The following is a 25419-nucleotide window of genomic DNA, read 5'->3' as shown; positions in this document are numbered from 1 at the left end:
ACTAGCTTCTCTCTATTGGCTTCCCATTAAATCTAGAAAAAGAATTTAAACCCCTGCTTCTTACAAAGAAAGCTCTTCATCATATATAAAAGACTTCATAGTTCCATATCATCCTAGTAGACCACTTCGATCTCAGAATGCAGGCCTACTTGTGGTATCCAGAATTTCCAAAGGTAGAATGGGAGGCAGAGCCTTTAGCTATCAAGCTCCTATTCTGTGGAACCAACTCCCAGTTCAGATTTGGGAAGCAGACACCCTCTCTACTTTTAGGTCTAGGCTCAAAACAATCCTCTTTAATAAGCTTATAGTTAGTTATAGTCATGCTGCTTTTGTCCCATTGTTGTCACCGTCTCTGTCTCTTTCTGCAGGTGTCCCCAGCTTTGGAGTTTTCCAGTGCTCAGCTACTGGTCCTTCTAACCTGTTTTGTTGCTTTTTGTTGCTCTTCTTATTTCTCTCTCCACTTTCCAGAGTCTTCCTCTCAACTGTTGCCTAGGACTTGCTCAAGGGGTATTTGGGTATGTTGGGTTTTCTCTATATATCTTTATACTCTTGACTTTATTATGTAAAGTTCCTTAATATGACTTTGTAATGAATTGGTGCTATATAAATAAAGTTGAATTGAATTGAGGATTAAAATCTAAAGGCATCCTTCGCATCTGCAGTGGGCTCATTTTTATTTGAGTTTACCTTCACAGGCTTTACTTGTTAAGCAGTTTTAATATGTAATATGTAATAATGTCACTTTTTGTCCCAATAAATATAAAGTAATGTGAATGCAGGAGTTTCTGACTTCCAAGACAGTTATATGTGAAAGTCCTACGGCTATTAATTAAATGTCAATGTAAAAATGTATGTATTAAATATCAGATGCCAAATCAGCAATGATAACAACAAAAGTAGTAAAAGTAACAATTTGTTTTCAGAGGGAGTAACTATAGTATTATTACTGAAATTTTATTTGTACATTTTTAAACTACTCGTTACTTGGAAAATAAATATTATTACAGCAACATGTTATTAGTAATGCATTATGGACCAACACTGACTGAGCATGTTCTCTCAGTCAGGGGGAAAAAGAATTACACACACCTCATACTGACTTAAACCTTGGGATAAAGTCAGTTTGAAGTATAAATGTAATGTAATTAAAGTCAATGGTAGGTTGTTGCCACTTACAGGGTGATAGCTTCCACCAGTGTCCACACAACCACAGTCTCTAAGTGCCACACATTTGTCGTTACTGAGGATGAAGCCCGGATTACACTCACAACCCTCCACACACACATCCTTACAGCCAGGAGGTCCCACCACACCCTGACACGTCTCTGGACATGAACTCACACAAAGAGAGTAGGAGCTGTTGGGAGGACAGGCCAGGGCTGCATGGATGGACAGAAAGACAGACAGTGGAACAGATGATCATTTCTAGGTCTGTAACTGATGACTAGACAACAGATTTACATTTACAGTGAGAGGAGACAAACAGAGAATGTCCTGTGCTTTGACCAGCAGCAGAGGGGACAGTCGTCTTTGGAAAAGACAGTTGGTCATTTAAGGGCTTGAAGACTTACGACAAAAATCTGGAGTCCTCCACTGGTGGACTCTGGCTCCAGCGCTTTGGCAGGCATCAGTATAGGCCTGGAGCTGGTCACACAGTACATGTTGCTGACCACTGAACTGACACATGTCATACACACAGCTCTGAAAGAATGGAGTCGGATTGACCACACTGATACACTCCCTGAAATAGAGAAGACAAGGACAGGAAGTAAAAAATGGGACACCAGTCACGCTGTTTTTAGAATTGGTACAGTGACATGCTGCTAGTCTTACTTAAAGTCACTCTTTCCATGTAAAAATAAATATACATGTTAATATATGAAATACCCAAAATAATACATCATCATCAGTGAATATATTCAGATTGATGTTAGTGTAATAATGTAAGTTTATCTGATAAAGGACAAAAAGCAGCTGAACAGTCTGTTAGCAGGTGAATATTTAAGTTGTTATGTTCACCTGAAGGGTCCAGCTGGGTCTTTAATTTTGCCACATTTGTCTGGTTTTACCACCTCAGCCTCAAGCTTGGGGTCACAGTCTGGGTCAGGCTTGGTCCCCGGGGTACACCTGATCAGTACAAACACAAGAACATGGTTACTCCCATTTGTAAAATCAACAGCCCCATCTATTTTGTCTATCCCCACAATTTAGGGCAGGAATAATTCAGACTAGTGGTTGGATAATGGTTTTATATAAATATCTATATTTTGAGAACAGGGACACATGTCCATGTGTCCATAGTTGAATTTGTGTAAACTCACAAATCATCCTCATCCTCTTGGGTCTGCCAACTGTTGCCAAAATCATTGACATTTCCCACTAGAGAGCCATCAGGTTTGGTAAAGTCATTGTCTGGGTTCCCATTGTAGTCTCCACAGAGACCACACATCTGGTTTTGGTAGGAGCTGAAGACAGAAGGTCAGAGGGTTAAGATGGAAGATAGAAGATCAACCTTTGACAGATTGAGAAATCCAAACCAAGCTTTAAACCAACCTGGGAACTGTGATCTGGATGTAGTGGTTTCCATCCCAACGTACCCGCAGGCCAAACGTTGTCTGCAGGGTCACGTACTGACCCGCAAGACTGATAGACATTAGAGGAGAGGGGGAGTGAGGGAGGGACACCCTCAGTCCGTTGACCTGCCGGAGAGAAGGAGGAAACGAGGACATCAAAACAGTGATATGTATAACATACCATAAACTACTAGAGGAATCTACATTTATAGAGACATATATATTTCCCATACTGACCAGTGTTCTTCTGCTCTTCATCAAGGTCACAGTGATTTTATTCACAGTCACATAGAGTTTTCTCAGGTAGGACACACCTGACACTCCTCTCTCCTCATTCTTTCCCTCCACTGAGAACCAAGGACCTGCACAAGGAGGACAACACCAAACAAACCATATGTGGCTAAAGGCAATTTTGTCACTGTACCGACAACAGATACTGTACAAATGCAATGACATGCAGTTAGATTCGAACACGTGCAAACAATACCAGGCAAGTTAAATGTAAAAAGTTATTAGGGAAGGAAAGCAAACTGTATCAGAGTCAACATGTCCGACTATGACTATTTGGTGTTTTTGGACAGTTGTTGTTGACATCTGATATCTTCAATCACTGACTCAAAGATTTCACACAAAATACAGCCTACACTGTGATGATTTTGTGTGACATTTGTATCTGTGCAGTTAATTTTAAGAGATTAACTTTAGTCACTATATATTTAAAGAGTTATTTTTGTAACACTGTTCTTTCTATATTGATGTACAAGCTGCTCAAATTACAGATGAAGGCTTGACACTTTATGTTCAAATTCACCAAAGATGTCCAAATACTGTGTATGAATGCCTCTTGTTCCTACCTGTGTTGTTTCTGCAGGCTCTGGCCAGTGTGTAGGTGCATGTTCCCATGAAGCTGTAGAACTTGTTGTCAAAAGTGTTGTAGTGAGGATCTCCAGAGACCACGCAGTCCTGAGAACCTAAAACACAAAGCAACATTACACTCCAAAACTGCTAAGCTGCACCAGCTTTTTCTTACCACTGACAATGAATCTGTACTGACTCAGTAAAAGTCTTGCCTGCAGTTTTTTGGTTCATTTTAACTGATGAATCGAAAATTATTGTGGATGTGGACAATGCACCATCTTCTGTCGAGCTATAAAGAATCATTTTGTGATGCCGCTACTGACTACCCTGTTCAGTTAGCAGCTACCAGGATGATGTAGTGGAATGGCTGTGGGCTTACCGGTGGGATAGCAGCCCAGCTCTCCACCCTGAAGTCTACACTCGTGCAGTGGGGGGCAGTCAGATGCCACACAGGTAACTAAGGGAACATCACACCTACACTTGTGCTTACAGTCTTCCACATAAAACTCCTTTCCAGGCTGAAACACAGTTAGTAAGAGAAGAACTGTTGGTTCAGCAGAGTAATGCAGTGGTCAAAGTTACTCATGTGTGTGTTGGTCAAGGTGCATTTGTGAACGGTAGAAAGAAAACGTATGAAGACTCTTCCATCTGTACCTCATAGTAATTGCCATTGTGTTGGCAGCCACAGGAGCTCCTCTTGACACACTTGCCAGCACTAAGGACGTAGCCGGGATCACAGACACAGGCCTCAGAGCAGGGACCACTGCAGGATGGAGGTTTCCCAGAACATGTCTCCTGACAGGGGTCTGCACAGGACTCATAATGGCTGTTGGGGGGGCAGGTCAAAGCTAGAGGGAGGGAAGCACATGTTAGTGGAAGGTCATATTGTTGTTTCTCTCACTGCATCTTCTCCTTGAGTCTTAGTCCCTCTTACTAAGATTGCACTGACAGACGCAAGGAAAACACACAAAGAAAGAGGAACCAACCTAACATGTTTTATTAGACACATTCTAACACGAATATATATCCTCTCAAGCGTTAACTGCTGTGACAATGCTTTCTGGTGATGGTTGCTGTGCTGGCACAGCTGTATTTGCTGTATTTGCTCAATTAATGGAACTCGGCTATTCTGGCTTCTATTTTAACCTCCATAAATCTCCTTATCATCCCATTTTTTCTCCATCCTTTTGTTCCCCCAACACTCACGGCAGAACGTTTCATTCCTCCAGAGTCCAATGTTGACTCCACGGTCCTGGCACTCATTGACGTAGGCTGCAATGGCTTCACATAGAATGGGCTTAGCTCCACCCAGCTCACAAAGGTCAAAGATACAGTTCTTGAAGTAATTCTGACGACACACACACACATTTGATATAAGAAATTCAGATTTCCCTCTGTTTCAGGTTCTTTGCTGTTTCAGACTATGTCTGGTAAAGACGAATTAGTCAAAGCCAAACTTTTCTTTTAATTTAAAACTACAAAGGCCATCTACTGAACTCCATGTATCATTTATTCACAAATTTTTCAAAACTAAACTAAAACTCTAATAAGAAAACCTTTTTAAAACACTTTGATTTTGTACTAACCCTCAAATTGCAAATGGTGTGACCCATTCACATTTGATTTTTGTCGTTTTAAGACCTTTAAAAATGATTCTTTTTCTTTTTTCTTTTTGCTGGACCAAATGTACCACAATGATTACAGCGATGTATAAATTATCAATAGAAATAACCTTAGTAAAAACAGGTCTTAATCCAAACAGGATTTCTATCTTCTTCTACTCATGGAAACTTAATGCGCCATAACATGTGATGTTAAATAAGACAGTGAAAGTTGTCCGTCTGTAGCCAAAACCCAACGGAAATGACAGAAAGTAATTTTTGTTGGGATGACAGAGTAGCCTAATTTCCCTAAGCCCAGGGTTAAATAGCTCCCAGGTTTTTCCTAATGCTGATTTCTGGAACATCCCACATAATCTCAGTAGCATTAAGTAACAAAGTGGATTAATGGTAAAGGCATCTTGCTGTTATTAACACCAAGCTAATGTCCTTCATACAGTCTGAAGCTCAAACACATAGTACGCTACCAGAAAGCTACTTTCAACATAGCTGATCAGTTAAGTTTCGGTCACTTCCAGGTCAAAGCGTTTTTTCCTTATTTGATTTTATTTTGAAGAACAAATGAATAAATGATACACCAAGATGTTCTATCAGTACATTTACAATTGAAAATGAATGTGCGTGTCTGTGTGTGTAGTTACGTTGGGGTTGACTTTGGGGTGGCACACAGCAAAAGGACCCTTTTTGTCCAGCAGGAGGCCACAGTATCCAGAGCTCTCATATATTTCCTGTTTTACTTCATCACAGGAAGGGATGGTGGTGTTGGGTTTCTTATTACACCTGTTGACACAGACACTCAGTTAGTAAAGTGAGTCAGAACCCAGGTTGAGGTAATAAATATCAGACATTAAACAAAATCTTGATTCCAATAGAAATTGTTTGACAATCATTTTATGTCTGTCTGTTTAGGCAAACTACAACTCCCAGCACCTTAGAGCTTAAGAAATTCAGGAATTTTAAACCCAGTGAAGGAAAAGCAGATAAACATATAAGATCAACACTGTAAACTTTAAACATAGTATGTGAATGACAGTCTTAATTCAACACACCCCCAGAACTACAGATTAATAAGAGGCCACATCCTGGAAGTAGGAATATGAATATATGCTGATGTCCATGCAGTACTCACTCTGGGTCAGTGTTCCAGCTGTGACCAAAATCATTGGGATTGTTGGTCAAAGATCCATCTGGTCTACGAAAGTCATCTTGGGCATTTCCATTGTAATCTCCACACAGTCCACACAACTTGTTCTGATAGCTGCACCATACAAGAAAGTCAACAGGTCAGTGATTTGTAGAAATGAGAGCAACAAGGGAGTTAGAGCTACATCTTGATACTTCTCCACCCAAACTGCAAAATTAGTTTTCAGTATCTTTAGAATCAAAACTTCCAGGAAATGAGATTGTCTGTGGGTTTGGGTAGGTTCACATGGAAAATGCCTCCACTATGTCTTTTCACTCACTCCTTGATCACTTTGATGTCCACGTAGTGGTTTCCATCATAGCGAACAATCACACCAAAGTTCATGGACACAGTGTAGTGGACTCCTGACTTGAACACAGAGACACCACTGAAAGGAGTCACTGGCAGGTTTACATTGGTCCCATTGAGCTGTATAGGGAAAGAAGGTGTAAATATTGTAGTCAAGAGATCATTTTAAAGAACTCTGCATAAATCCACTTTTCACTTACTGATGCAATTGTGATGCTAGTAGTTAGTAAAATACGCATTGAACAACAGCACTTGCAGATTTGTGCTAGATATGGCAACAGTGTAACTGTCAGCATCCTGCAACCTATCTGTGTCTTTTGTGCTGCTCCTCCTGTCATTTACCTGCACAGTTCCACCTTTCAGTACGGAGATCTTCACCTTGTGTACATACACATGTACAGCTTTCACATAGGAAATCGTGGGTGTATTATAACGATTCTCATTTTCAGCATAAACCTCAAAGTACGGCAGAGTGGTTTCATTGCAGGGTCGAGACATCAGATAGCTGCAGCTGCCCATGAAGTCATAGCTGAGTTTGTCAAAGGTGATGTAGTGGGGATCACTAGATACTATGCAGGTGGACGTATCTAAGGAAAAAAGAGCAATGGTATGTTAGCATTTAACTGGTTAGCTGGCTCACGTCAAAGGACACATTTAGGCGCAGGTGAAAAGAGTACAAAGTTATTTTAATCTATAAATAAAATGAACTTTGTTACAGTAGTGAGAGTAAATGTAGGTCTTTACTTCCACCCCTAAATTTAGGAGCTACAGCACCAGAAGCAGCTCCTGCTACATGACATTATTACCTTTAGGATAGCAGCCTGCAACACCATTAACCTCGCGACACTCTTCAGTGGGGTCGCAGGAGCTATCAACACATTCCAAAGTGTAGTTCCCTGCACAGCGACACAGCTTTGAGCAGCCATCTCCTAATATGATCTCACCAGGCTGAAAGAAAATTAAACAAAGGATCAGTGCTGGTGTACAGTATCTTATGTGGTTCTGGAAACGTACAATGGGTATTGTTTGTCACCAGAAACACCCAGTGCCACCTTCTTGTTATTTACTGTCCCACCATTACATATTTACTAAATAAATATGTGTGTGGTGTTATTAAGAAGGACTTCTTACCTCATAGTAGTTATTCCGGTCATCCAGACAGCCACATTTCTCCAGTGGCACACAGCGTTGTCCCTTGAAGACAAACCCTGGTTTACAGAAGCAGCCACTGATACAGGAGCCAGAGCAGTTGGTGGAGGGTTGCATACAGGTAGGGATACATGCTGGACCACACTCTATATAGTCTGAGTCAGGTGGGCATGGTTCTGTACAGAAGACATCAAATTAAATGGTAAATGTTCTGCACTTATGGAAAGTGCTTTTCTACCTATTGGCACTCAAAGCGCTTTACACTGCTTCTTATTCACCCATTCACACTCACAATCACACACACATACACCGATGGGGGAGCTGCTATGCAGCTGGCCAACACTCACGGGGAGCAACACAGTTGGGATTCAGTGTCTTGCTCAAGGACACTTCGACATGTGACCGGAGGAGCCGGGGATTGAACCAACAACTGTGAAATTGGTGGACAACCGCTCTACCTTCCTGCACCACAGTCGCCCCATTAACACATTGATTAAAGGAAAAAAAATGTACACATTATAATATTATTGGAAATACTTAAAAAAACATACTTGGTGGTTTAGCTGTAGTTGATCCTGGAGTTGTTGGTTTAGGTGTAGTTGGCCCTGGAAATGTTGGATTAAACGCACTTGTTAATCTCTAAAACCAGCTTCAGGTGTAGTGAGTGTGTAGTAGTCACCCAGTGTGTGTGTTTTTAGGTTTACCTGTAGAGTGGCAGTCCAGTACTCCTTCCACTACTTTACACTCCTGTGCAGGGCTGCATTGCCAGGGTTCGCAGGTGAAGTTGTGGTTGCCATGACACTTACAGCGCTCTGAGCAGTCATCCTTTGTGAACCAAGTGTCTCCCATCTACACCCCCCACCCCCAAACCCAAATAGTCCAACTATTTAAATGTTCAAATATGTACAATCACATTTCCTTGCGACACAAACAAAGAAAATTTGAATCTACAGTATGTTTTCCTTGATCGCACATACCGGTCTGTAGTTTCCATCTCCATCAGTACATCCACACTCACTAAGGGGGACACATTTGTCTCCACTGAGGACAAGGCCAGGGTTACATACACATCCCTCCACACACGGCTGGTTGCAGGAGCCACCAGGGCCTGCAGGGTCCTGACAGCTGGGCTGGGGACATGCAGGGCCACAATGGGTATACTGACTGCCTGAGGGGCATTTCAGAGCTGGACGGAGGAGGATATTGGACAAGAGGGGATTACAATATATATTGTAAAACACACTACGTTAATCTATACAGTTACCATCACACACCCACAGTGACATGTGACACCCTCTGTCACAGACACAAACATAAACCCAGACTTACGACAGAAGGTACTGTTTCTCCAAGCGATGGGGATTCCAGCAGCAGCACACATGTCAGCATAGCTCTCTATGGCCTGGCACAGAGCCACAGTCTGACCTCCAGTGGCACACATGTCATACACACAGTTTCCGAAGTACAGATCAGGGGGCACAACATCTTGGCAGGACTTAAAGACACCTGAGATCAACAAGACATAGTAAGGACTAGTAAGGTTGAACACCAGGTAAACAAATTTTATTCTATCAATATTATTTTCATGTGTTTGTGCATCATACCATTGGGATCAGTGATCATGCCACAGCTGGTTGGTTTTTGGGCCTCTTCCTCCACTTTTTTATCACAGTCTTCCTGTCCTCCACCATTGGTACAGCTAAAGAGGAGGTGAAGGACACATTAGAATAGAATAAAGCCAGGTTTCAGCATATTCGTGAGTTTCAAATCTGCATCAGAGGAACATATCTGAAAGGGTTTATGATGTTGTTTATGAAAATGTTAAATATATATTATATTATTGTGAATCTATTAAGGGGAACAGTTACTTTTGACAGTGAGTCATCCATGTTAGTAAGTAATATTTTGAACAGAACACAGTGTAAAATATCCCAACACTGCTGATTTATTGAAGAGGAAAGTGGTGAATAGTACAGTCATTACTACGTAATCTATGACATTACTCACTCAGGCCGTGGGTCAGGGACCTGCCAACTGTCTCCCAGTTCATTGCTGCTGGCAGCAGGTGTATTGTCTGGTTTCAAGTTGTCATCTTCATTGTCTCCATTGAAATTTCCTGCCAGGGCAACACACAGAAACTGTCACTGCAAAGTGACTGGCCAATGTTAAAAAAGTCATTCAGGGTTGACTTTGGGGAAGCACTTAATTTGACTTATACTGTAGTTTTAGCTCGGACAACTACAGGGAGACTCATTAAGCAGACATTGATGTGATGAAGATGTTTGATTTAAATGACTTATTGTAAATATAAGTTCAGGGGGGCAACTGTCAAGAGTTCGACTTTAGATGGGAAACAGCTTACGCATTCTTACCACACATGCCACAGAGGAGACCACTATAGGATGTTAGCACAGTGACGTCAGCATGGTGTTCACCATCAAAACGCACCCTCAGACCAAAGGACGTCTCTAGGACAACAAACTTTCCACTCATGTAGATCTTTACTCCACTGGTAGAGGTGACAGGGGGGACAACCACTGTGCCATTGACCTGAAATACACAGAAACAGGAAAAACAACAAATGTTATGCAAACACAACTTAAGCTTCACTGATTAATTGCTAAGAAAGAACAGTCTGTTTTAGGGACCATACCTGGACTGTGCGGCCCTTGCCGAGGATCACAGTGGTGCCATTCACTTCGATCACCACAGCCCTGACATAGGAAACCATGGTATTACTTCCTCTGTGCTCATTCTGGGTGTCCACAGTAAAGTACGGCAAGTCAGAGGAAATGTTGCAGGGTTTGGTCAGAGTGTAGGAGCAGGCTCCCATATAATGGTGGTTGTTTTTGTCAAAGGTGGTGTAGTGAGGATCTCCAGATACTGAGCAGATTTCACTTCCTGAAATAGAGAGGTGAGAATGGAGATGAACTTGAGATGAGAGATGAGATATGAGATGTTAAAACCAGTGAAGGATGCTGAACTTTCCATAAGTTATATAAAAACATGTAACTCATTTATATGTGCAAGGTTAGGAAGCCTTGCCCATATAAATGAGTTACATGAATACATAAATAGATAGAAAAAAAAAGTACATGAATAGAAAAACTAGCACATATAATCAGACAACCATGTAGGAACATGGTTGTCTGATTTTATGTGCTAGTTTTTGAAATGTCTAGTTGTGAATTCAACTGCCACTGGAGCCAAAATAAGCTAGTGTTGACACATTTACTTTTGCTGATCTTTGGCCCAAAGCAAAATGCTGTTGGTCCCTATGGCTGTCCATTTCTCTAACTTCCTATATAATATGTACAGCAGTCATCTATTGGAATATCAGCATATGCCCTGTAGAAAAGTATTTTATTATAAATGAAGTTGTTGTTTGCTATGTCCATTGGGTTATTTAATTGATGGTTATATAATGCTGTGTTTCAATGTGTTATCTAGTGTGTGTGTGTGTGTGTGTGTGTGTGTGTGTGTGTGTGTGTGTGTGTGAGCATGAGTTTTTCTGTACTTGTTTAACATACCCAAAGGGTGGCAATTATATTCTCCATCTTGTAGCAGGCAGCTCTCTATGGTTGGATTACAGCTGCTGTTGTGACACTGGATCAAACCACCACTCTGACACGCACACTTCTGCTCGCAACCCTCCATGTACCAGTCATCACCCACCTAACACACACAATACAAATCACACATTAAACCTGCACAAAATATCATACAGTAGTTGTGATCATCTGTCTGATCAGTATGTGGAGTGACTGGTGTTTGGTTCTTTACTCAAAAAAAATAATTATATATTCCTCATCACACATTACTCTGTTCAAAATGAAGATTATTATTAGAAATCACATAATGGATTTGAAAGACAGATGCAAAGTCAATAGTGTAAATGCAGCACATTTGATCCATCCTATAAGTGCAACTAACAATCGTTGTCAGTTCTTTGTTGCTTGTTATAGCTGCTGTTGAGGTTTCTGTTCAGCACTGTAAGTAGGCTGGCTAAGATCCATACTTCTGTTGAGCCGAGTATTCCCTAACTCTGAGCAGCAATGATTTCATGACGTTCTTTATGATTAAAATTGTAGCTATTAGAGAAAGAATTTACCAGGTACTCCCCCCCAATTATTATATAGGTCTTCATGTACAACAGTGATAGAATCCTCAATAAGCCCCCAATCCCTCTTACACCGCTTTTTACCTGGAGAGCTCACTGAGCTAACTTCAACTATAACCTCATCAAAACTAACAAAATGTCTGCTAGACACTATTCCAACTAGACTGCTCAAGGAAGCTTTACCCTTAAAAGGCATGTTCGTATTAGATATCATTAATTTCTCTTTGAAAACAGGCTATGAACCAAAGGCCTATAAGGTAGCTGTAATCAAACCACCACTTAAAAAACCCTGTCTCTATTGCCAAAATTAGGAGCATCCTGTCTCAAAGTGATGCTGAAAAATTTGTACTTACTGTCCTGTTACTTCTAGGTTGGACTACTGTAATTCCTTACTTTCGGGATGCCACAGTAACTCCCTAAAAAGTCTGCATAATTCCAATATGCTGCAGCAAGAGTGCTGAATGGAATTAGCAAGTGATAAAATATAAGAGATTATATTTCACCTTCACTAGCTTCTCTCCATTGGCTTCCCATTAAATCTAGAAAAAGAATTTAAACCCCTGCTTCTTACAAAGAAAGCTCTTCATCATATATAAAAGACTTCATAGTTCCATATCATCCTAGTAGACCACTTCGATCTCAGAATGCAGGCCTACTTGTGGTATCCAGAATTTCCAAAGGTAGAATGGGAGGCAGAGCCTTTAGCTATCAAGCTCCTATTCTGTGGAACCAACTCCCAGTTCAGATTTGGGAAGCAGACACCCTCTCTACTTTTAGGTCTAGGCTCAAAACAATCCTCTTTAATAAGCTTATAGTTAGTTATAGTCATGCTGCTTTTGTCCCATTGTTGTCACCGTCTCTGTCTCTTTCTGCAGGTGTCCCCAGCTTTGGAGTTTTCCAGTGCTCAGCTACTGGTCCTTCTAACCTGTTTTGTTGCTTTTTGTTGCTCTTCTTATTTCTCTCTCCACTTTCCAGAGTCTTCCTCTCAACTGTTGCCTAGGACTTGCTCAAGGGGTATTTGGGTATGTTGGGTTTTCTCTATATATCTTTATACTCTTGACTTTATTATGTAAAGTTCCTTAATATGACTTTGTAATGAATTGGTGCTATATAAATAAAGTTGAATTGAATTGAGGATTAAAATCTAAAGGCATCCTTCGCATCTGCAGTGGGCTCATTTTTATTTGAGTTTACCTTCACAGGCTTTACTTGTTAAGCAGTTTTAATATGTAATATGTAATAATGTCACTTTTTGTCCCAATAAATATAAAGTAATGTGAATGCAGGAGTTTCTGACTTCCAAGACAGTTATATGTGAAAGTCCTACGGCTATTAATTAAATGTCAATGTAAAAATGTATGTATTAAATATCAGATGCCAAATCAGCAATGATAACAACAAAAGTAGTAAAAGTAACAATTTGTTTTCAGAGGGAGTAACTATAGTATTATTACTGAAATTTTATTTGTACATTTTTAAACTACTCGTTACTTGGAAAATAAATATTATTACAGCAACATGTTATTAGTAATGCATTATGGACCAACACTGACTGAGCATGTTCTCTCAGTCAGGGGGAAAAAGAATTACACACACCTCATACTGACTTAAACCTTGGGATAAAGTCAGTTTGAAGTATAAATGTAATGTAATTAAAGTCAATGGTAGGTTGTTGCCACTTACAGGGTGATAGCTTCCACCAGTGTCCACACAACCACAGTCTCTAAGTGCCACACATTTGTCGTTACTGAGGATGAAGCCCGGATTACACTCACAACCCTCCACACACACATCCTTACAGCCAGGAGGTCCCACCACACCCTGACACGTCTCTGGACATGAACTCACACAAAGAGAGTAGGAGCTGTTGGGAGGACAGGCCAGGGCTGCATGGATGGACAGAAAGACAGACAGTGGAACAGATGATCATTTCTAGGTCTGTAACTGATGACTAGACAACAGATTTACATTTACAGTGAGAGGAGACAAACAGAGAATGTCCTGTGCTTTGACCAGCAGCAGAGGGGACAGTCGTCTTTGGAAAAGACAGTTGGTCATTTAAGGGCTTGAAGACTTACGACAAAAATCTGGAGTCCTCCACTGGTGGACTCTGGCTCCAGCGCTTTGGCAGGCATCAGTATAGGCCTGGAGCTGGTCACACAGTACATGTTGCTGACCACTGAACTGACACATGTCATACACACAGCTCTGAAAGAATGGAGTCGGATTGACCACACTGATACACTCCCTGAAATAGAGAAGACAAGGACAGGAAGAAAAAAATGGGACACCAGTCACGCTGTTTGTAGAATTGGTACAGTGACATGCTGCTAGTCTTACTTAAAGTCACTCTTTCCATGTAAAAATAAATATACATGTTAATATATGAAATACACAAAATAATACATCATCATCAGTAAATATATTCAGATTGATGTTAGTGTAATAATGTAAGTTTATCTGATAAAGGACAAAAAGCAGCTGAACAGTCTGTTAGCAGGTGAATATTTAAGTTGTTATGTTCACCTGAAGGGTCCAGCTGGGTCTTTAATTTTGCCACATTTGTCTGGTTTTACCACCTCAGCCTCAAGCTTGGGGTCACAGTCTGGGTCAGGCTTGGTCCCCGGGGTACACCTGATCAGTACAAACACAAGAACATGGTTACTCCCATTTGTAAAATCAACAGCCCCATCTATTTTGTCTATCCCCACAATTTAGGGCAGGAATAATTCAGACTAGTGGTTGGATAATGGTTTTATATAAATATCTATATTTTGAGAACAGGGACACATGTCCATGTGTCCATAGTTGAATTTGTGTAAACTCACAAATCATCCTCATCCTCTTGGGTCTGCCAACTGTTGCCAAAATCATTGACATTTCCCACTAGAGAGCCATCAGGTTTGGTAAAGTCATTGTCTGGGTTCCCATTGTAGTCTCCACAGAGACCACACATCTGGTTTTGGTAGGAGCTGAAGACAGAAGGTCAGAGGGTTAAGATGGAAGATAGAAGATCAACCTTTGACAGATTGAGAAATCCAAACCAAGCTTTAAACCAACCTGGGAACTGTGATCTGGATGTAGTGGTTTCCATCCCAACGTACCCGCAGGCCAAACGTTGTCTGCAGGGTCACGTACTGACCCGCAAGACTGATAGACATTAGAGGAGAGGGGGAGTGAGGGAGGGACACCCTCAGTCCGTTGACCTGCCGGAGAGAAGGAGGAAACGAGGACATCAAAACAGTGATATGTATAACATACCATAAACTACTAGAGGAATCTACATTTATAGAGACATATATATTTCCCATACTGACCAGTGTTCTTCTGCTCTTCATCAAGGTCACAGTGATTTTATTCACAGTCACATAGAGTTTTCTCAGGTAGGACACACCTGACACTCCTCTCTCCTCATTCTTTCCCTCCACTGAGAACCAAGGACCTGCACAAGGAGGACAACACCAAACAAACCATATGTGGCTAAAGGCAATTTTGTCACTGTACCGACAACAGATACTGTACAAATGCAATGACATGCAGTTAGATTCGAACACGTGCAAACAATACCAGGCAAGTTAAATGTAAAAAGTTATTAGGGAAGGAAAGCAAACTGTATCAGAGTCAACATGTCCGACTATGACTATTTGGTGTTTTTGGACAGTTGTTGTTGACATCTGATATCTTCAATCACTGACTCAAAGATTTCACACAAAATACAGCCTACACTGTGATGATTTTGTGTGACATTTGTATCTGTGCAGTTAATTTTAAGAGATTAACTTTAGTCACTATATATTTAAAGAGTTATTTTTGTAACACTGTTCTTTCTATATTGATGTACAAGCTGCTCAAATTACAGATGAAGGCTTGACACTTTATGTTCAAATTCACCAAAGATGTCCAAATACTGTGTATGAATGCCTCTTGTTCCTACCTGTGTTGTTTCTGCAGGCTCTGGCCAGTGTGTAGGTGCATGTTCCCATGAAGCTGTAGAACTTGTTGTCAAAAGTGTTGTAGTGAGGATCTCCAGAGACCACGCAGTCCTGAGAACCTAAAACACAAAGCAACATTACACTCCAAAACTGCTAAGCTGCACCAGCTTTTTCTTACCACTGACAATGAATCTGTACTGACTCAGTAAAAGTCTTGCCTGCAGTTTTTTGGTTCATTTTAACTGATGAATCGAAAATTATTGTGGATGTGGACAATGCACCATCTTCTGTCGAGCTATAAAGAATCATTTTGTGATGCCGCTACTGACTACCCTGTTCAGTTAGCAGCTACCAGGATAATGTAGTGGAATGGCTGTGGGCTTACCGGTGGGATAGCAGCCCAGCTCTCCACCCTGAAGTCTACACTCGTGCAGTGGGGGGCAGTCAGATGCCACACAGGTAACTAAGGGAACATCACACCTACACTTGTGCTTACAGTCTTCCACATAAAACTCCTTTCCAGGCTGAAACACAGTTAGTAAGAGAAGAACTGTTGGTTCAGCAGAGTAATGCAGTGGTCAAAGTTACTCATGTGTGTGTTGGTCAAGGTGCATTTGTGAACGGTAGAAAGAAAACGTATGAAGACTCTTCCATCTGTACCTCATAGTAATTGCCATTGTGTTGGCAGCCACAGGAGCTCCTCTTGACACACTTGCCAGCACTAAGGACGTAGCCGGGATCACAGACACAGGCCTCAGAGCAGGGACCACTGCAGGATGGAGGTTTCCCAGAACATGTCTCCTGACAGGGGTCTGCACAGGACTCATAATGGCTGTTGGGGGGGCAGGTCAAAGCTAGAGGGAGGGAAGCACATGTTAGTGGAAGGTCATATTGTTGTTTCTCTCACTGCATCTTCTCCTTGAGTCTTAGTCCCTCTTACTAAGATTGCACTGACAGACGCAAGGAAAACACACAAAGAAAGAGGAACCAACCTAACATGTTTTATTAGACACATTCTAACACGAATATATATCCTCTCAAGCGTTAACTGCTGTGACAATGCTTTCTGGTGATGGTTGCTGTGCTGGCACAGCTGTATTTGCTGTATTTGCTCAATTAATGGAACTCGGCTATTCTGGCTTCTATTTTAACCTCCATAAATCTCCTTATCATCCCATTTTTTCTCCATCCTTTTGTTCCCCCAACACTCACGGCAGAACGTTTCATTCCTCCAGAGTCCAATGTTGACTCCACGGTCCTGGCACTCATTGACGTAGGCTGCAATGGCTTCACATAGAATGGGCTTAGCTCCACCCAGCTCACAAAGGTCAAAGATACAGTTCTTGAAGTAATTCTGACGACACACACACACATTTGATATAAGAAATTCAGATTTCCCTCTGTTTCAGGTTCTTTGCTGTTTCAGACTATGTCTGGTAAAGACGAATTAGTCAAAGCCAAACTTTTCTTTTAATTTAAAACTACAAAGGCCATCTACTGAACTCCATGTATCATTTATTCACAAATTTTTCAAAACTAAACTAAAACTCTAATAAGAAAACCTTTTTAAAACACTTTGATTTTGTACTAACCCTCAAATTGCAAATGGTGTGACCCATTCACATTTGATTTTTGTCGTTTTAAGACCTTTAAAAATGATTCTTTTTCTTTTTTCTTTTTGCTGGACCAAATGTACCACAATGATTACAGCGATGTATAAATTATCAATAGAAATAACCTTAGTAAAAACAGGTCTTAATCCAAACAGGATTTCTATCTTCTTCTACTCATGGAAACTTAATGCGCCATAACATGTGATGTTAAATAAGACAGTGAAAGTTGTCCGTCTGTAGCCAAAACCCAACGGAAATGACAGAAAGTAATTTTTGTTGGGATGACAGAGTAGCCTAATTTCCCTAAGCCCAGGGTTAAATAGCTCCCAGGTTTTTCCTAATGCTGATTTCTGGAACATCCCACATAATCTCAGTAGCATTAAGTAACAAAGTGGATTAATGGTAAAGGCATCTTGCTGTTATTAACACCAAGCTAATGTCCTTCATACAGTCTGAAGCTCAAACACATAGTACGCTACCAGAAAGCTACTTTCAACATAGCTGATCAGTTAAGTTTCGGTCACTTCCAGGTCAAAGTGTTTTTTCCTTATTTGATTTTATTTTGAAGAACAAATGAATAAATGATACACCAAGATGTTCTATCAGTACATTTACAATTGAAAATGAATGTGCGTGTCTGTGTGTGTAGTTACGTTGGGGTTGACTTTGGGGTGGCACACAGCAAAAGGACCCTTTTTGTCCAGCAGGAGGCCACAGTATCCAGAGCTCTCATATATTTCCTGTTTTACTTCATCACAGGAAGGGATGGTGGTGTTGGGTTTCTTATTACACCTGTTGACACAGACACTCAGTTAGTAAAGTGAGTCAGAACCCAGGTTGAGGTAATAAATATCAGACATTAAACAAAATCTTGATTCCAATAGAAATTGTTTGACAATCATTTTATGTCTGTCTGTTTAGGCAAACTACAACTCCCAGCACCTTAGAGCTTAAGAAATTCAGGAATTTTAAACCCAGTGAAGGAAAAGCAGATAAACATATAAGATCAACACTGTAAACTTTAAACATAGTATGTGAATGACAGTCTTAATTCAACACACCCCCAGAACTACAGATTAATAAGAGGCCACATCCTGGAAGTAGGAATATGAATATATGCTGATGTCCATGCAGTACTCACTCTGGGTCAGTGTTCCAGCTGTGACCAAAATCATTGGGATTGTTGGTCAAAGATCCATCTGGTCTACGAAAGTCATCTTGGGCATTTCCATTGTAATCTCCACACAGTCCACACAACTTGTTCTGATAGCTGCACCATACAAGAAAGTCAACAGGTCAGTGATTTGTAGAAATGAGAGCAACAAGGGAGTTAGAGCTACATCTTGATACTTCTCCACCCAAACTGCAAAATTAGTTTTCAGTATCTTTAGAATCAAAACTTCCAGGAAATGAGATTGTCTGTGGGTTTGGGTAGGTTCACATGGAAAATGCCTCCACTATGTCTTTTCACTCACTCCTTGATCACTTTGATGTCCACGTAGTGGTTTCCATCATAGCGAACAATCACACCAAAGTTCATGGACACAGTGTAGTGGACTCCTGACTTGAACACAGAGACACCACTGAAAGGAGTCACTGGCAGGTTTACATTGGTCCCATTGAGCTGTATAGGGAAAGAAGGTGTAAATATTGTAGTCAAGAGATCATTTTAAAGAACTCTGCATAAATCCACTTTTCACTTACTGATGCAATTGTGATGCTAGTAGTTAGTAAAATACGCATTGAACAACAGCACTTGCAGATTTGTGCTAGATATGGCAACAGTGTAACTGTCAGCATCCTGCAACCTATCTGTGTCTTTTGTGCTGCTCCTCCTGTCATTTACCTGCACAGTTCCACCTTTCAGTACGGAGATCTTCACCTTGTGTACATACACATGTACAGCTTTCACATAGGAAATCGTGGGTGTATTATAACGATTCTCATTTTCAGCATAAACCTCAAAGTACGGCAGAGTGGTTTCATTGCAGGGTCGAGACATCAGATAGCTGCAGCTGCCCATGAAGTCATAGCTGAGTTTGTCAAAGGTGATGTAGTGGGGATCACTAGATACTATGCAGGTGGACGTATCTAAGGAAAAAAGAGCAATGGTATGTTAGCATTTAACTGGTTAGCTGGCTCACGTCAAAGGACACATTTAGGCGCAGGTGAAAAGAGTACAAAGTTATTTTAATCTATAAATAAAATGAACTTTGTTACAGTAGTGAGAGTAAATGTAGGTCTTTACTTCCACCCCTAAATTTAGGAGCTACAGCACCAGAAGCAGCTCCTGCTACATGACATTATTACCTTTAGGATAGCAGCCTGCAACACCATTAACCTCGCGACACTCTTCAGTGGGGTCGCAGGAGCTATCAACACATTCCAAAGTGTAGTTCCCTGCACAGCGACACAGCTTTGAGCAGCCATCTCCTAATATGATCTCACCAGGCTGAAAGAAAATTAAACAAAGGATCAGTGCTGGTGTACAGTATCTTATGTGGTTCTGGAAACGTACAATGGGTATTGTTTGTCACCAGAAACACCCAGTGCCACCTTCTTGTTATTTACTGTCCCACCATTACATATTTACTAAATAAATATGTGTGTGGTGTTATTAAGAAGGACTTCTTACCTCATAGTAGTTATTCCGGTCATCCAGACAGCCACATTTCTCCAGTGGCACACAGCGTTGTCCCTTGAAGACAAACCCTGGTTTACAGAAGCAGCCACTGATACAGGAGCCAGAGCAGTTGGTGGAGGGTTGCATACAGGTAGGGATACATGCTGGACCACACTCTATATAGTCTGAGTCAGGTGGGCATGGTTCTGTACAGAAGACATCAAATTAAATGGTAAATGTTCTGCACTTATGGAAAGTGCTTTTCTACCTATTGGCACTCAAAGCGCTTTACACTGCTTCTTATTCACCCATTCACACTCACAATCACACACACATACACCGATGGGGGAGCTGCTATGCAGCTGGCCAACACTCACGGGGAGCAACACAGTTGGGATTCAGTGTCTTGCTCAAGGACACTTCGACATGTGACCGGAGGAGCCGGGGATTGAACCAACAACTGTGAAATTGGTGGACAACCGCTCTACCTTCCTGCACCACAGTCGCCCCATTAACACATTGATTAAAGGAAAAAAAATGTACACATTATAATATTATTGGAAATACTTAAAAAAACATACTTGGTGGTTTAGCTGTAGTTGATCCTGGAGTTGTTGGTTTAGGTGTAGTTGGCCCTGGAAATGTTGGATTAAACGCACTTGTTAATCTCTAAAACCAGCTTCAGGTGTAGTGAGTGTGTAGTAGTCACCCAGTGTGTGTGTTTTTAGGTTTACCTGTAGAGTGGCAGTCCAGTACTCCTTCCACTACTTTACACTCCTGTGCAGGGCTGCATTGCCAGGGTTCGCAGGTGAAGTTGTGGTTGCCATGACACTTACAGCGCTCTGAGCAGTCATCCTTTGTGAACCAAGTGTCTCCCATCTACACCCCCCACCCCCAAACCCAAATAGTCCAACTATTTAAATGTTCAAATATGTACAATCACATTTCCTTGCGACACAAACAAAGAAAATTTGAATCTACAGTATGTTTTCCTTGATCGCACATACCGGTCTGTAGTTTCCATCTCCATCAGTACATCCACACTCACTAAGGGGGACACATTTGTCTCCACTGAGGACAAGGCCAGGGTTACATACACATCCCTCCACACACGGCTGGTTGCAGGAGCCACCAGGGCCTGCAGGGTCCTGACAGCTGGGCTGGGGACATGCAGGGCCACAATGGGTATACTGACTGCCTGAGGGGCATTTCAGAGCTGGACGGAGGAGGATATTGGACAAGAGGGGATTACAATATATATTGTAAAACACACTACGTTAATCTATACAGTTACCATCACACACCCACAGTGACATGTGACACCCTCTGTCACAGACACAAACATAAACCCAGACTTACGACAGAAGGTACTGTTTCTCCAAGCGATGGGGATTCCAGCAGCAGCACACATGTCAGCATAGCTCTCTATGGCCTGGCACAGAGCCACAGTCTGACCTCCAGTGGCACACATGTCATACACACAGTTTCCGAAGTACAGATCAGGGGGCACAACATCTTGGCAGGACTTAAAGACACCTGAGATCAACAAGACATAGTAAGGACTAGTAAGGTTGAACACCAGGTAAACAAATTTTATTCTATCAATATTATTTTCATGTGTTTGTGCATCATACCATTGGGATCAGTGATCATGCCACAGCTGGTTGGTTTTTGGGCCTCTTCCTCCACTTTTTTATCACAGTCTTCCTGTCCTCCACCATTGGTACAGCTAAAGAGGAGGTGAAGGACACATTAGAATAGAATAAAGCCAGGTTTCAGCATATTCGTGAGTTTCAAATCTGCATCAGAGGAACATATCTGAAAGGGTTTATGATGTTGTTTATGAAAATGTTAAATATATATTATATTATTGTGAATCTATTAAGGGGAACAGTTACTTTTGACAGTGAGTCATCCATGTTAGTAAGTAATATTTTGAACAGAACACAGTGTAAAATATCCCAACACTGCTGATTTATTGAAGAGGAAAGTGGTGAATAGTACAGTCATTACTACGTAATCTATGACATTACTCACTCAGGCCGTGGGTCAGGGACCTGCCAACTGTCTCCCAGTTCATTGCTGCTGGCAGCAGGTGTATTGTCTGGTTTCAAGTTGTCATCTTCATTGTCTCCATTGAAATTTCCTGCCAGGGCAACACACAGAAACTGTCACTGCAAAGTGACTGGCCAATGTTAAAAAAGTCATTCAGGGTTGACTTTGGGGAAGCACTTAATTTGACTTATACTGTAGTTTTAGCTCGGACAACTACAGGGAGACTCATTAAGCAGACATTGATGTGATGAAGATGTTTGATTTAAATGACTTATTGTAAATATAAGTTCAGGGGGGCAACTGTCAAGAGTTCGACTTTAGATGGGAAACAGCTTACGCATTCTTACCACACATGCCACAGAGGAGACCACTATAGGATGTTAGCACAGTGACGTCAGCATGGTGTTCACCATCAAAACGCACCCTCAGACCAAAGGACGTCTCTAGGACAACAAACTTTCCACTCATGTAGATCTTTACTCCACTGGTAGAGGTGACAGGGGGGACAACCACTGTGCCATTGACCTGAAATACACAGAAACAGGAAAAACAACAAATGTTATGCAAACACAACTTAAGCTTCACTGATTAATTGCTAAGAAAGAACAGTCTGTTTTAGGGACCATACCTGGACTGTGCGGCCCTTGCCGAGGATCACAGTGGTGCCATTCACTTCGATCACCACAGCCCTGACATAGGAAACCATGGTATTACTTCCTCTGTGCTCATTCTGGGTGTCCACAGTAAAGTACGGCAAGTCAGAGGAAATGTTGCAGGGTTTGGTCAGAGTGTAGGAGCAGGCTCCCATATAATGGTGGTTGTTTTTGTCAAAGGTGGTGTAGTGAGGATCTCCAGATACTGAGCAGATTTCACTTCCTGAAATAGAGAGGTGAGAATGGAGATGAACTTGAGATGAGAGATGAGATATGAGATGTTAAAACCAGTGAAGGATGCTGAACTTTCCATAAGTTATATAAAAACATGTAACTCATTTATATGTGCAAGGTTAGGAAGCCTTGCCCATATAAATGAGTTACATGAATACATAAATAGATAGAAAAAAAAATTACATATAATCAGACAACCATGTCCATTTCTCTAACTTCCTGTATAATATGCACAGCAGTCATCTGTTGGAATATCAGCATATGGCCTGTAGAAAAGTATTTTATCATAAATGAAGTTGTTGTTTGCTATGTCCATTGGGTTATTTAATTGATGGTAATATAATGCTGTGTTTCAATGTGTTATCTAGTGTGTGTGTGTGTGTGTGTGTGTGTGTGTGTGGGTGTGTGTTATCTTCAGTGTTTCTGCACGTGTTTAACATACCCAAAGGGTGGCAATTATATTCTCCATCTTGTAGCAGGCAGCTCTCTATGGTTGGATTACAGCTGCTGTTGTGACACTGGATCAAACCACCACTCTGACACGCACACTTCTGCTCGCAACCCTCCATGTACCAGTCATCACCCACCTAACACACACAATACAAATCACACATTAAACCTGCACAAAATATCATACAGTAGTTGTGATCATCTGTCTGATCAGTATGTGGAGTGACTGGTGTTTGGTTCTTTACTCAAAAAAAATAATTATATATTCCTCATCACACATTACTCTGTTCAAAATGAAGATTATTATTAGAAATCACATAATGGATTTGAAAGACAGATGCAAAGTCAATAGTGTAAATGCAGCACATTTGATCCATCCTATAAGTGCAACTAACAATCGTTGTCAGTTCTTTGTTGCTTGTTATAGCTGCTGTTGAGGTTTCTGTTCAGCACTGTAAGTAGGCTGGCTAAGATCCATACTTCTGTTGAGCCGAGTATTCCCTAACTCTGAGCAGCAATGATTTCATGACGTTCTTTATGTTTAAAATTGTAGCTATTAGAGAAAGAATTTACCAGGTACTCCCCCCCAATTATTATATAGGTCTTCATGTACAACAGTGATAGAATCCTCAATAAGCCCCCAATCCCTCTTACACCGCTTTTTACCTGGAGAGCTCACTGAGCTAACTTCAACTATAACCTCATCAAAACTAACAAAATGTCTGCTAGACACTATTCCAACTAGACTGCTCAAGGAAGCTTTACCCTTAAAAGGCATGTTCGTATTAGATATCATTAATTTCTCTTTGAAAACAGGCTATGAACCAAAGGCCTATAAGGTAGCTGTAATCAAACCACCACTTAAAAAACCCTGTCTCTATTGCCAAAATTAGGAGCATCCTGTCTCAAAGTGATGCTGAAAAATTTGTACTTACTGTCCTGTTACTTCTAGGTTGGACTACTGTAATTCCTTACTTTCGGGATGCCACAGTAACTCCCTAAAAAGTCTGCATAATTCCAATATGCTGCAGCAAGAGTGCTGAATGGAATTAGCAAGTGATAAAATATAAGAGATTATATTTCACCTTCACTAGCTTCTCTCCATTGGCTTCCCATTAAATCTAGAAAAGAATTTAAACCCCTGCTTCTTACAAAGAAAGCTCTTCATCATATATAAAAGACTTCATAGTTCCATATCATCCTAGTAGACCACTTCGATCTCAGAATGCAGGCCTACTTGTGGTATCCAGAATTTCCAAAGGTAGAATGGGAGGCAGAGCCTTTAGCTATCAAGCTCCTATTCTGTGGAACCAACTCCCAGTTCAGATTTGGGAAGCAGACACCCTCTCTACTTTTAGGTCTAGGCTCAAAACAATCCTCTTTAATAAGCTTATAGTTAGTTATAGTCATGCTGCTTTTGTCCCATTGTTGTCACCGTCTCTGTCTCTTTCTGCAGGTGTCCCCAGCTTTGGAGTTTTCCAGTGCTCAGCTACTGGTCCTTCTAACCTGTTTTGTTGCTTTTTGTTGCTCTTCTTATTTCTCTCTCCACTTTCCAGAGTCTTCCTCTCAACTGTTGCCTAGGACTTGCTCAAGGGGTATTTGGGTATGTTGGGTTTTCTCTATATATCTTTATACTCTTGACTTTATTATGTAAAGTTCCTTAATATGACTTTGTAATGAATTGGTGCTATATAAATAAAGTTGAATTGAATTGAGGATTAAAATCTAAAGGCATCCTTCGCATCTGCAGTGGGCTCATTTTTATTTGAGTTTACCTTCACAGGCTTTACTTGTTAAGCAGTTTTAATATGTAATATGTAATAATGTCACTTTTTGTCCCAATAAATATAAAGTAATGTGAATGCAGGAGTTTCTGACTTCCAAGACAGTTATATGTGAAAGTCCTACGGCTATTAATTAAATGTCAATGTAAAAATGTATGTATTAAATATCAGATGCCAAATCAGCAATGATAACAACAAAAGTAGTAAAAGTAACAATTTGTTTTCAGAGGGAGTAACTATAGTATTATTACTGAAATTTTATTT

The 25419-nt window shown here is 40.9% G+C and overlaps 1 protein-coding gene across 3 annotated transcripts in view; it reads right to left on the bottom strand.

Annotated features, from left to right (window-relative positions):
* Positions 1–25419, bottom strand: part of zanl (zonadhesin, like) — an 82799-nt gene that overhangs the window by 22347 nt on the left and 35033 nt on the right. For all 3 annotated transcript variants that reach the window (XM_067524441.1, XM_067524442.1, XM_067524443.1), the window contains exons 52-101: positions 23364–23508; positions 22663–22910; positions 22382–22559; positions 22017–22125; positions 21614–21708; positions 21339–21515; positions 20987–21195; positions 20714–20858; positions 20561–20614; positions 19992–20185; positions 19667–19808; positions 19203–19447; positions 18832–18980; positions 18498–18626; positions 18010–18148; positions 16956–17097; positions 16404–16597; positions 16129–16267; positions 15746–15862; positions 15129–15253; positions 14872–15017; positions 14640–14783; positions 14338–14445; positions 13890–14059; positions 13495–13697; positions 11222–11366; positions 10345–10592; positions 10064–10241; positions 9699–9807; positions 9296–9390; positions 9021–9197; positions 8669–8877; positions 8396–8540; positions 8243–8296; positions 7674–7867; positions 7349–7490; positions 6885–7129; positions 6514–6662; positions 6180–6308; positions 5692–5830; positions 4638–4779; positions 4086–4279; positions 3811–3949; positions 3428–3544; positions 2811–2935; positions 2554–2699; positions 2322–2465; positions 2020–2127; positions 1572–1741; positions 1177–1379 (exon numbers count right to left, since the gene is read on the bottom strand). In XM_067524441.1, coding sequence (XP_067380542.1) covers positions 1177–1379; positions 1572–1741; positions 2020–2127; positions 2322–2465; positions 2554–2699; positions 2811–2935; positions 3428–3544; positions 3811–3949; positions 4086–4279; positions 4638–4779; positions 5692–5830; positions 6180–6308; positions 6514–6662; positions 6885–7129; positions 7349–7490; positions 7674–7867; positions 8243–8296; positions 8396–8540; positions 8669–8877; positions 9021–9197; positions 9296–9390; positions 9699–9807; positions 10064–10241; positions 10345–10592; positions 11222–11366; positions 13495–13697; positions 13890–14059; positions 14338–14445; positions 14640–14783; positions 14872–15017; positions 15129–15253; positions 15746–15862; positions 16129–16267; positions 16404–16597; positions 16956–17097; positions 18010–18148; positions 18498–18626; positions 18832–18980; positions 19203–19447; positions 19667–19808; positions 19992–20185; positions 20561–20614; positions 20714–20858; positions 20987–21195; positions 21339–21515; positions 21614–21708; positions 22017–22125; positions 22382–22559; positions 22663–22910; positions 23364–23508 — 7692 coding nt within the window. The remainder of the gene's footprint in view (positions 1–1176; positions 1380–1571; positions 1742–2019; positions 2128–2321; positions 2466–2553; positions 2700–2810; positions 2936–3427; positions 3545–3810; positions 3950–4085; positions 4280–4637; positions 4780–5691; positions 5831–6179; positions 6309–6513; positions 6663–6884; positions 7130–7348; positions 7491–7673; positions 7868–8242; positions 8297–8395; positions 8541–8668; positions 8878–9020; positions 9198–9295; positions 9391–9698; positions 9808–10063; positions 10242–10344; positions 10593–11221; positions 11367–13494; positions 13698–13889; positions 14060–14337; positions 14446–14639; positions 14784–14871; positions 15018–15128; positions 15254–15745; positions 15863–16128; positions 16268–16403; positions 16598–16955; positions 17098–18009; positions 18149–18497; positions 18627–18831; positions 18981–19202; positions 19448–19666; positions 19809–19991; positions 20186–20560; positions 20615–20713; positions 20859–20986; positions 21196–21338; positions 21516–21613; positions 21709–22016; positions 22126–22381; positions 22560–22662; positions 22911–23363; positions 23509–25419) is intronic.

This window comes from Channa argus, chromosome 12 (genome assembly GCF_033026475.1).
Source record: "Channa argus isolate prfri chromosome 12, Channa argus male v1.0, whole genome shotgun sequence".
Taxonomy (NCBI): Eukaryota; Metazoa; Chordata; class Actinopteri; order Anabantiformes; family Channidae; genus Channa; species Channa argus.
Note: the sequence above shows the minus strand (reverse complement) of the source record. Positions and strands in the feature narration are given on the sequence as shown.